The 13,158-nt window shown below is 36.9% G+C and overlaps 1 protein-coding gene across 3 annotated transcripts in view; it reads left to right on the forward strand.

Annotated features, from left to right (window-relative positions):
• The window catches only part of MTHFD2L (methylenetetrahydrofolate dehydrogenase (NADP+ dependent) 2 like), a 145,956-nt gene extending 138,896 nt beyond the window's left edge, over window positions 1-7,060 (forward strand). For all 3 annotated transcript variants that reach the window (XM_004419173.3, XM_087434432.1, XM_087434433.1), the window contains one exon: window positions 5,720-7,060. In XM_004419173.3, coding sequence (XP_004419230.1) covers window positions 5,720-5,832 — 113 coding nt within the window. In that variant the 3' untranslated portion in view covers window positions 5,833-7,060. The remainder of the gene's footprint in view (window positions 1-5,719) is intronic.
• The last annotated feature ends 6,098 nt before the right edge of the window (window positions 7,061-13,158 follow it).

Below are 13,158 nucleotides of genomic sequence, written 5' to 3' on the forward strand. Positions count from 1 at the left end.
TATATCTCCCAACTAAACTATAAGTTCCAAGGGACGGTGACTACGCCTGCCTTTCTCAAGAAACATTTGCTATGAACCTGATGGCCTAATGGCTAAAGTTCAGCGTGCTCTGCTTCAGCAGCCCAGGTTCAGTTCCTGGCACGGAACCACACCACTCGTCTGTCAGTAGCCATGCCGTGGTGGTGGCTCACATAGAACAACTAGAAGGACGTACAACTAAAATATACAACTATGTACTGGGGCTTTGGGGCAGGGGAAAAAAGAGAGAGAGGAAGATTGGCAACAGATGTTAGCTCAGAGTAAATCTTTCCCAGAAAAAAAAAAGAAACATTTGCTGTGAATCTATCTGAGCCAGTTTGTAGCATGTGTGGGAACAGTGAATCATTGAGTTAGGAAAATATGCAAGAGTTATGAAATAATGCAAGACAAGGATGCAGGGCCAAATAATGAAAGATCTTAATTGCCATGATAAAGAATTTATATTTTATCCCAGAGACAGTGAAGATTCATCAAATGTTTATAAGCTGAAATGATCTAATCTGTGTTTTAAAGAATAAATGTGACAGCAGGTTATAGGGCTGATGTGGTAGAGACTGGAAACCAAGAGACTATTATAGTAGATTATGCAAAATGGCTGCACGTATCTTATGTCCCCATGCGCACATCCCCTTGGCGCTGTGGCTGTGCCACTCTTCCTATCCCAAACCTTTAGATTTGAGCTTGACCATGTGACCTGCTTTGACCCATGGGGCATTAGCAACTGTCATTCAAGCATCTACACATTGGGGTTTGCCTGGGACCTGACTGGGAAACCTGAAGCCACCCTGCGAAGTAGCCCTACTGAAGCAGTGAATTTCAACCATGTTTTACACTTCCTGTTTACATGTATAACACTCCCCCACCCCACAACCACGATTAGAAACATCTCTCGCTTCAGCAATGATTCTCAGTGGTGCGTTCTAGAATCTTGAGGTAAGGGGAGACATATGTAGTTTGACTACATTTCTCAGGAGATTCCAACATACTCTCTCACTACAAATTGAAAATCACTCTGCTGAGTTTCATGGATCAATGAATGAGCAGTTAACTCAGCTTGAGGAGTTAATGGGCACCACAAAGGAAGTGATGTTTAGCTAGATCTGAAAAGGAAGAATAAATATTCATCAGGTGGAGAAGTGTCAGAAGTGTATGTCAAACAAAGAGAATAGTAGATACAAAGATAAATCTTGTATCTAAAATGACTGATTTTAAATAGTCATCTCTTTCTTACTGTACAACTTAATGTAAACTAACATTCTAAATCATGCTGGTAGAACCATATCACTTTCAAGGAAATCCACAGGAATTTACTTTGCAGGGTCTAAAGTTTACAGAGAGGTCATTCAAATAAATTGTCATGATAATTGTTGCCTTTCCTCAAAATATTCTTATTTTTGAGAACCTGGTTTAAACATGACCAAGTCATTCCCATCTAAATCTCATTCCTTAGAGCAAGTTCCATGAGGATAACAATAGGATATGATCATTGTTTTATTTGCCTTCATTCTGAAACAGTTTCAGTAACTCTAAAATCATGTTGGCTTCATGAAATTGAATCTAACCCTGGTTTTGTGATACATGTTCATGAACCACTCATGAAAGCGCTAATATCAATCAAAATCTAATAACCGATTCTCACACATACAGAACTTTTGGAATGTTCCTTAAAACACACACATACTCCCTCATATCTAAACACACAGTAAATAAGTCTGTGAAGGAAATTACTGCCTTAAAATGCTTCTGTATTTCTTTTCAGTGGAGCATATAGAACACCTTTTCCCCACATATAATAGGATTAATCTTTAAAGGCATCATCTTTTATAAACAGGTGCAAACCCTTGTCTGCCCTCAGGGAAAGACCAGCCAATGAGAGGTTATTCTGGTGATGTAATTCTTGTTAATTTACTCTCTTGTAGGCATGATTGGGGGACATGCTTTTCAGAACATCAAACATATATTGAATTTAACTCTTTCTCACACGACTAATTTTTGCTCATAGCCACCTCTGGTACTTTATAAACACATTGCTTAGGACAGCTCTGAAATAGTTATGCAGAATCATTAGACTAGAGAATTTCTTTTAAGCATTGGCATCTGTACCCACCGGCATTTGCCAATAATAATCCCCCAACTTTCTTGAAAAATCACTTACTTCCATATTCTGATCTTTATGTCAACAAAGAATACACTAACACTAGCCAGCATGAGATAAGTTTATTATTTCTTTCTCAGACATAGATTCTCATGAAAATCAAATCAAAAGGAATAGAGATCTTTTTAAGGTCAAATTCATCATGGTCTGCTTCTTATGACTGTGTGTAAACTTCATTTTCACATCTGTCCACTTTATTTGAAAGATAAAAAATATTTGAAACAACTATTTGAATAACCAGGTGTGTTCACAGTGATATCATAAACTTCTGTCTAGTGAGTAATTTACAGGGCTCCATTGATGCCACTAAATGCTTATGAATGTCCAGAGAAGCCCTAGCCCAGGTCAGATGAAGACCCATTACCCGTCACATAATCTAATTCTATGAAGTGATAGGCAGGACGGGATAAATGTGTGTTAGTTTCCACCAGTAAAGTGTGTAAAAATGCAGACACCAAGCTACAAATTTCGGACAGGTATTATTTCATGCAGCAGCTCATTCCCATTCCCTCTTCCTCCACCCTAAAGCTCATTGTTTGAGCAAAAGAATGAGATAGTAAGCATGTTGGGAAAAACATAATTTGGTAAAGGGGGGTCATGATACCTGAGCAGCCCAGTGGTTTATCTGACATGATGCCCAGAAAGAAAGCAACTCAGACTGCTAAGCCAGCTGTGTAATTTGAAGTGCTGGATGTAATTCAAAGATGATGAGCTCTGAGTCTTCATAGTAAAAATGTAGGAAAATTACTACATTGGAACTTTTTCCTCTTTGTTTCTTTTTTCAGAATATCCTCCTAATCATCTAGAGAAAACTGGGCCAATTTTTGGCAAATGAGCCTTTCTTAGGACTTTTCTACTTGTTCAGGTCATGGTAATACAGATGCATTGGGATGGGGTGGAATTATGCAATAATAGAATGTTTCAAACCTGGCTCTGAATAATGTCTCGATCATATAGGAGAGTAGTAAGACACTTCAGTGAAGCACACTTTCCTCACCTATTAAAATGAAATAATAATTAAATATTAATTATGAAAATAATGTGTATAAAGTTCTTGGCAAATAGTAGGTACTCGATAGTAGCTATGATTATTACTATTTTTTCCATATACACATAATTCTAAGCCACTTCACTTTTCAAAGTTGAAAACCAAATTGTATAAAAATTATCGTATATCAACAATAAAGTCCCTGATATAACCAGTTTTATCCATTTTTTGATTGTGAAATATACCATTTTGTTTTCCATTGAAGACTTAGTTTGCTCTTGATTATTAATTTACCATTTTATTTTTATCTATTAATATCTCAAAGTTAGTGCTTTACAAATATATGATTTTTATATACTATCAGTGTAAATAGTGGTAGTATAATACATTTCTTCTGGAGACCTGCTAAAATTTTTAAAGGCATTGCTTCTCCAATCCTATAGAAGAGGTCCTGGAAGGCATTGCTCATGCCATTGAGTCAGCTTATTGAAAAATGAAAAATGCAGTTTGTCACCCTCATGCAAAATGAGTAGCTTGAGTTTTTCATGAAATTAGCTTGAACTAAATTGTTTTGATGTTGTTTGTATCCAGTCAAAAGTGCTGACACATTCCTGCAAATTGATTTTAGATTTTGAATTTCAAGGGCTATTTAGTTCACTTTATCGAAATTCACTGAATGCCTAACATGCACGTGGAGAAGTTCTAAGATTTAAAATGACAACCACTACCACCACAAAGACTTGGTTTCTGCCTTCTAGGTTCTGGTGACTAGTTAAGGGAAGAGACAGCACAGCGTGAGAAGTTGCATGATGGAGTTAGGTATAAAGTTCCTGTAAACATAGATGTTGGAGCTTTTAATTCAGGGTTGGAGGGGGGAGTTTTTGAGGAAAATTATAGATAGGTGACATTTTATTGGCTTTTAAGGAGTAATAGGAGTTTCTTATTTGGATAAGGTAGAAGAGTATTCCAAGTGGAAGGAATAGCCAGAGCAAAGCAAGAAAGGATTGATAATTCATAGCTATTTATGAACTGGCTATTGACCTCATTGAGTGTTTCTACACCGGAGAGCACATTGGATGGAAGTGTGGCAAGGGAGAGAGCATGCTTTTGAGAAACTAAAATATTACCTTCCAAATCACAGTATTCTTATCTTTTCTTTGTTCCATACAATGAGAAGATTCATGGCACAGTAGCTGGATTTTTTTTTTTGTGATGTCTTCAAGCTTATTTGGACTTTTCTTCAAGTAAAAGAATATTATTCCTTTGCTTTTCCTATGATTTAAAAATTTTTATTGCAATGTACTACTACACTTTAAATAAGGCGAACATAAATTTCACAAACTACATTTTAAGAAGGCAATATAAATTGTACAAAAATAATACTTACCATCTAGAAAACATCTGTTGGTTTTTATTTATCCAGAAGCATATATGAGCAAACTTGTAAAAGGCAATACGTCAAAATAACGTGATTAATAATGTCAGATTATGCATTTAAGAAGTATTGCTAACTTTGTAAAAGAATTATCTGGGAAAACTTCATTGTTCTTAACACGGCGAAGCACTAAACCCGCAGGTCAATGCATGGAGCCATTCGGCTGTAATAATGTGGGTGTGAAACATTCTTAAATAAAACTTGCTGCAAGTTCTCTGCCATTTTCTTTGAGTCTATTCACTGAATAAGAAGTCTTCATCCCTTAGAACAGGACCATGTGTATATGCTCAGTACCTCAAATATCTTTAATGATTTTTATTAGACTTGCACTGGAATGTTTTATCCACATACACATGATGCTATTGTTATAACAGGAATATTCCAATTTAATGAATGGTGGGTGCTGAACTGTCTATAGCCTGTCTCTCTTTTGTGACCAATATCATGTATTTTAAAAGTAGTTAACTGGAATTACAGGTATTTGGGTCAATCATGAATTACAGATTTTTATCATGTAAAACTAACTGAGCTGCATGGAGATTCAACCTACAGTTTTGATCCCTTAGTGTTCTTTCTATCCACATCAGGTAGCATACACAGAAGTGTTTGTCTAAGTGTGTGTGTGTGTTATAGCCTACTTCATTCTGAAAACGATTTGAGGTCGTTTGAATTATATGTAATGCAGAAAAATCCACTATATTCTGTTAAATTAATTAAACAAGGAGGCCATTAGACTGAGGGGGCTGTAATGCTGCGGCAGCCTACATAAGCAAACCAAAATCTAAGCCTGTAAATGCCTTAAGGGTACCAAACTGAAACCTAAGGACAACCAGTCACAAACAGCCAAGTAGGCTTTAAGCTACATTAATAATTTCCTTACTTTGCTTCCCGCTCTTCTCTATAAAAGTCCCTCCCTGAGTTCCTATTGGTGGAGTGCTCCTAACCACTTCCGGTTTGGTGCTGCCCGATTCCAATCCATAAATGGTCAAATAAGTTCCTAAAGTTTTTAATATGCCTCAGTTTATCTTTTAACAGTTCAGTATGTTTAAAAATATGAAACTCTGAGAAAAATTTAAAGAATACTTTCTATTTCCTCCATCAGCTGTTAAGAAGAAGGCTGGTTTTATCACTCCAGTTCCAGGAGGCGTGGGACCCATGACAGTGGCGATGCTTCTGAAGAACACCCTTATGGCGGCTAAAAAGATCATTTACTAGATTACATGAAAGAATAAAGCAAGCCGAAGTCACGCTATTTATTTATTTGACGAAGGGCAAAAACCTTTATATTTTACTACAAAGGTATTTATGTCTACATTGTATTTATTTTTCCATGGATGGAATCATTGTGGATCAGATGATTCATACAACTTTGTGCATTTCCTGCTAACGGACTTTGAATTTTAGGAAAAAACAAAACAATTCCAATGAAAACTTTGGTAGCAATTATTTTGTGAATAATATTTGTTCATAATGTTAAAACAATGAAGGGCTCATAATAAATGAATATATTTTTGAACCAATTAAATATCACACACAGTATGTTTTCAACAACTGTTTTGTCAGCCAAATGGGCACCCATGTAAAATATAATTTAGGTTTTGCTATGAGCATGCTCAATTTTTATATATTTTATGTTCTATATCATATGCTGAAAAAGAGCTACTTGCTAGAAGAAAGATAAAATATTAAAAATAAAATCTGGATCTCATACATCTCCTAAATGCATCCTATGAGGCATCCTAATGAGAAATGATGCTCTATTCAAAGAAAGAAAAATATACAAGGAAGGCAAAAAATGCAGTGCTACTTGGAAATAGTTATTTCACATTGTAAATGACTACTTGCTATAGTTAAAATAGAATATGTTAGGTTTACATGTAATTTCTTTGTTCTTCTAGAAAAATATTTGGACAATAACTTTCCTTGAGGAATAATGGAAAATCCAAACACAAACAAATATACAGAACAAAACTAACGTCGTATTTTCCCACAAATATCAGAAAAATATGATATAGTATGAGCAAGGACTTCATTAAAAGAGCAAATGTTATGTTTGTTCACAAATTCAGAAATATAATAGGAAAATTTGACACTTACAATGTGCCAAAGCTAAACCTTAGGATATGACTAAAAACCTACTGCTTCGTTGCCCATAGTTCTTCTCTCTTCTGTTATGGCATTTAGTTCCCAAAGTAGATGCCATGTTTCTAACACAATTTAAATTAGGAAATACATGTGAATGGCAGTTGAAGGCTATTTTGAGACTACGCTAGGCACATAATTTTATTGTTTTCATGCCCAAATCCCAGTGTGTTTATGTACCAGCAATGATTCTTACCCAATGCATGTCTTCATCAGTGTGAACTCTTGATCATTTGTGTGAAAATAGACTAGATGTTTGTAATTAATAATATTTCAACTGTATAATAAAAAAAAATTTGAAGAAGAATACTTGTCTTCTTTTTCCTTAAGATATCTATAAGTTTCTTTGTTCATATATTTGTTATATATTTCTTTACAGCATGCTGGGGAAATGTACAAGTGTCTCAAACATGAAAGAAAAGGTTCTATAGCCCATTCCACAATCAGTCCAGACCAATCTTTGTCTGATAACCCTGACAGAGTTTAAATTCAAAGCTCCCAAGCAAACATTTCAGAAAGGGCCTCTTTAATCATTAAGAGCCTCAAATTCTGAAAACAAACAAAATGACCCAAAATACATGTACATAGAAAAGGTAAAGTGTGTAATTTTGAAGCCCCTCACCCTCAAAGTGCAGGAGAAGTTATTTTGCGAATATTTTTGCCCCTTTGGCTAGGCTAAAATTCAGGAGTGAGCCTTTCCAGAGATTAATTAAAATACCGTAAAAGAAAAATTATCCTGACATTTGTTAAAAACAGTGAGGAAGACTTTATTCAAGACTATTGCAATGGGGTCAAGACTATTTCAGTGGGGTCAAGACTATTTCAGTGGGATCAAGACTATTGCAATAGAAGAGACTGAATTCAACTCTGAATGCAACAAAGACAGCTGTGGATTTATAGCCCATGAGCAGAGTGAGGGGAACAGTGGATGGAAAATTACTAAGAGGAACTTGATTAGACATCAAGGGTAGGGGGATTCTTTCTAAACTAGCTTACCAGGATTCTTGCTAATGGCAGACCAGATATCAATGGTGGGGGATGAGGAACTTAATCAGTACCAAGGAGGGGAGGATTCTTCGTAAACTGACTTAGCAGGATTCTTTGCTAAAACTGGACTCAGCAGACCAAGTTGAGGCCTAGTCAAGAAGAGGACTCAGAGAAGCATGACTAAAGTTTGGTCAAGGAGGAAGCCTTTGTCAACACATAAAGGAAATCAAGTTGGTTCATTGGTACCATGACTTTATTTATGGATATTTGGGGTCCATAAAAGATAGACATATGATGGCCTTGTGGAGGAGCTTTGGAGAACTAAGTTTCCTTCTCCTAGAAGTATCTGTAAAAAGGACCTTGAAGAATTAATGGGGATTGAACAATAATATGAAGATATGGAGGTGAGAATGAGCTTAGCATATATATATATGAAAGCAAGGGATACAGTCAGACTAAAATGAAGTGTGTTTTGGAGAGTGGTGGAAATACAGCTTGATAAGTATGCAGAAATAGATTAGAGAAAGCCTGGATAAATCAGAATTTAGACCGTATTTTAGTAAGTTTTGAGAATTGTAGTTAGAGCCTGGAAGATGTAATCATTGATTTACATGAGGAAGTTGTAAAGGGAAGCTGATTTGGAGAAGAGATAATATGTTCAGCTTAAGACATACTGAGTTTGAGGCGATGACATAATAGATAAATAAGAATACTGATGTAATATCAGTCTGGGAAGAGAATAAGAATTCATGACTAGTGATGAGAATTTGGGACTCATCTGCACGTATTAACCACTAAATCCCCGACCTTTTTGACACCTTGTGTCTTTACATGTGTTCAGTAGTAACAGGTATCCTTGATTGAACACCTATCATGTGCTAAATGCTTTCCTTTTTTTTTTTTGGTTATTGACAATCCCCATTTGATACATAAGGAAATCAACCCTTGGGGTTATTGAAAAGCCTAAGCCAAGGCCAAATGGATAGCAAACCGAGGTCTGTTGGGATGATGAGAGCCAGAACCCACTCTCTTTTCACGACACACCATTCTGCCTCCCCTCAGTGCCCAACCCCGACCTCGAATCCTTTCTTTTATGGCTGTATGTTTAAATTCTACATGTTCTTTAAGATTCACTTCAAATAAAACTGGTCCATGAAAAATGCTGGGACAGTATGACTAAGTCCCAGCCCTGAGCTCTCATAGCCGTTTATGCAGACATCCATGGCAGTTATCAGTCCCTACCCAGTACTGTAGTTATGTATGCACTTTCCTCAGCTCCCTCCAGGTCCCTGGGGTCAGAGTCCATGCATGATTTGTCTATTTGTTTTGCAAACATCATTACACCCAGCCCAGTGCCATGGACATGGTAGGCATTCAATATTTTATGAATGAATGAATGGCAACTGAATTCATGAGAATTACACAATAATTTTAGAGGGAGATAAGCAATGGACTGGTGACTGTTTCCTGCTGGTGTCCAGCAATAAATTTTGATTGAGTTAGTGAAAGAGCAAAAAAGAAAGAAAAGGAAAGGAAAAGAAAAAAAGGAGGGGAGGGAAGTGAAAGAGAAAGGGAGGGAAGGAAAAATAAGAGAAAGAGAAGGGAGGGAAAAGGAGAAAAGGGAAGACACTTGCAGAGATGCTTATGACTAGAGGAGAGAGATGAATAAATTAAGAAGACAGAAAAAGTGGTAGGAAGGGAAAATGATAGGGGAGAGCCACAGTTCTTAGCCTTCTCCTTTCTCACTCTGACTGGCTCTAACACATATCAAGAATGAATAAAGATGTCAGTGAGGCCACGTTGCGATACCCATCTCCCCTCTTCTTCAGGATTGAGGAAAGGACTTTTTGGTGAGAGGACTGAAGAAGTGAAGGTAGGAGACTCTCCCATAGAGGGTGTAAGTGGGCTCCATCAGTATGAGTCCCAGATGAAAAGAAGCATTTGGAATGATTAGAGCTATTTTCTGGTATAAACCTTAAGCTAAAGTGGTAGATGAGTTTCTATATTATGTGGCCCAATTCACCAGAGTGGGGAAACATCTAGAGATACAGTGATCCATTTCTCTCAGCCCAAATGTGTGTGAAAGCCACAGTTCATTTAATATTTAGATTCTTATGATAAAGGTCATTTATTTAAAGCTTGATTTTAGGAGATAATTGAGAGAATTCCTCTGAGATCAGAATACTGACTCCTACCAGAGGACACAGCTGCAGAAATGGAAAGGGTATATGATCTGTCATCTGAACATGGATTCAAGTCCTGACTGTGGTGTGTGCTTTGGCAAGTCACTTAATTCTTTTGAGTCTCCATTCCTCATTTGTCAGATGGGAATAAAAATAAGGCCTATTGTTTATTTCTTTATTCACTCAAGACAGATTGAGTATTTACTCTATGTTAGGCACTGGATTTGTTGGAGCCAGGATTACTGAAAATTTAGATGTGCGTGAAAATCTTCCATAAAATGCAAAGCACCGTGCAACCACCAGTTAGTAGTTATTACAAAATGGTTGTACTTCTATGTCCCAGTCTTAGAAATAGAGATATTTAACATTAGTCCTAGCATCTCCCTCCAGAAACTGCTGTTCCCAGACACAAACACAGTTTCTTTTGCCCGCCACACAAGAGGGGCCAAATAAAACTGGAATGCCAGGCTTATGACAAGGAAAGGGTTTTTATTATTATTATCGTAAGGCAGCCAGACGAGGAGATGGGAGATAAAACTCAAATCCACCCCTCAAAGAAAAAAACGCAGAGGTATTTATTTGAGGTTTTAGGTAGGGGAGGGGAGGGGGAGTATGTGGCCCTGCTGGTTGTTGCCTTCCCACCAGCCTGCGTTTGGCCTTGTGAAGCTGCTTGCAGGGAGGGGGATGGCGAGATAAGGGAATGCGAAGGCGGGTGTCCTCAGTTGTCGGCCTCCATGACGGATGGTGGATTCTGGCGCCAGGAAGCCCAGGAGTTGGGGTCTGGGAAGCTTCAGCTTCTTGATCTCTAGACATCAGTTTCCCTGTAATAAAACTTTAAGGACAATTAGCTAAGACTCCAGCGTGAGCCCAGCATGGGGCCACCTGGGCTTTTAACAATTTGTAACTTCTATTTGCCTTGTGCGAGGAGGGGTGGGGTTAGTGCACTAATCTCAACACTAGCTTCATGCATATGTGAAGCTAAAGGTGAAAGAAACCGATATTGACATATGAGTGTAACTAAAGAAGCAGGGAAAGGGGAGGGGCTCGGGAGTGCCAGGTGTCGGGGCAATGGACTGGTGGACTGCAGACCCTTGGCCGCCTCTCTGTAGACAAAAGTTTTGGATCTGCTCAACAGGACATTCCTGAGGAATCTAAGAAAACATTAGTTATTTTCTTATCAGGGAGAGAAGCAATAGTTTGGGCAGAAGATTTAAATCTTTTGCTAACAAGTCATTCTCTCTACTGTTTACTCACTGGCTACTAATTAGCTTGCCTACCTGCAGTTCTAAGTGTTTCTCCAAAGTACACTGAGAATAAGGCGGGAGAGGGGAGTCTGCTGAGTCAGGGTCATTTATAGTTCCAGCGTGGCTTCCTTCCATAAGATGACTTCCCTTATGTTAACTTTTGACTCCGTCTAGCTCAGCTAATTCAGCGGCACTAACACTGCCATTGGTTGTGATGGTTTATTTAATCCTTTGCAAATGATTTCTTTTATTTTTATTTTTGTTTATTTATTTTTTATTTATTTTATATCTTTTGTTTTTTGTTTATTGCGGTAACATTGGTTTATAACAGTGTATAAATTTCAGGTGTACATCATTATACTTCTATTTCTGCATGGATTCACCAGCGGTGCAGAAGATGATTATTTGATTTATAATTCAAATATTATTTGCCTGGGAAAAATATTATCCAGAAACTGTCTTAATAATAAACAGTTAAAAAAAAACTACAAAAGTAGAAATACAAAATGTAGGCACATTTAAAGTGAGCCAAATACTACATATTCTTTTAACTTTAAAACGATGACTCCTGCGGTGAGTGATTGCCCAAGTTATAATGAGTTCAACAAGCTCATTCTTGTGTAATTTCCAAAGCCAAGTTTATATGTGAATAGGGAAAGGGAACCTTTCCGGTAAAGTGAATTTGCTGGGTGCACATGTTGCAAACGATAACCACTCTTGACTTAAACAGGTTTTCAAGGTACAGAAAATGAGAGCAATTGAAATTCCTGGTAGAAAGACACAACACCTCTGCAAAATATATTTATAAATTATTTATAATAATTTGAAGCAAGTGAAAATTTATGGGAAGCTCTTATAATCACAAAACGTAGTAGCAATATTACGTTTTGGCCTTTAAAATGCACTTTAATAATCATAACTAGATTAACAGTGAGAAAACTGGGAATGTTTTGTGTTAAATTTAAAACTTTCCAATCATTAGATGTACTAAACCTAAATATTTTAATTTCATCTTAATTATTATTATTATAATTATTGTTATTATTTTGGTAATTTACCGGTTCTCTCTAGCCTAATCATTGGGGTACAAATTTAAGCATTGTAGTTCCTGGAACTTGATAGCCCATTCCATTTACTCAGAAAAATATTAAATGGCAGAATGACATAAAGGTAAATGTTATACTACTAAAAATAATTATTTTTATAAAACTTGTAATAGTAAAACTAAGTAGCAAAAACTAAAATGGAATATTAAACCTCTGTTCTTACACAAATTTAATTGTTCTCCCCTGTCACTAAATGACAAAATATCTTGATTTGCAGTGGAACACAGTCTGTACTGAAAAGTCGTGTAACTGCAGTTACCAGGAATATTTCTCGTATTAACAAGTTATGCTATTTCCTAGTTTGCAAATATCAAAACTCCCCTCTCTTGGAATCCTATATGGGTCCCTAGCAACGTTGGAGCTGATACAATTCTGTTCACACCTATGGGGCCTTTCCTGAATTCAGATTCTTTTTTGTTGTTTTAAGGACTTTTACATACACAATTATGCCCACAGGTAACAGGAAACCAGTGTTTCAAAAGAAAACTTGATCACATTGCCAGATAACACAGGTATCCTAACCAAGTGCGTGATCGCCTCGAGGCTTTATGCTGCTGCCAGATGCACATATTTTTTTGATTGGTAAGAACTCCCAGATGACGCTTCATGAAATATAAATGAAAGACTCGGAGAGCTCAATAAAAACCTTCCACCCGCCAGTCTAGGAGGATACGAGCGAGATACTGTTCACAACTCCAGGAAATGGCTTTCGGAGTTCCAATCTCAGTCTATCTCTTTTTCAATGGTAGGTGATTTCTTGTTTTGTTAATTTTGTATCAGCGTAAAATGTGAATACGATTCATTTTCTCTGAATTAGTGAGAAGTTGGCTTTTAACAGTAGTTCCTCAAGACAAAGATCAGAGCAAGGAATCTGTGAAT

The sequence above is a fragment of the Ceratotherium simum genome, chromosome 8 (assembly GCF_057802395.1).
Source record: "Ceratotherium simum simum isolate JZ-2026a chromosome 8, ASM5780239v1, whole genome shotgun sequence".
Lineage (NCBI taxonomy): Eukaryota > Metazoa > Chordata > Mammalia > Perissodactyla > Rhinocerotidae > Ceratotherium > Ceratotherium simum.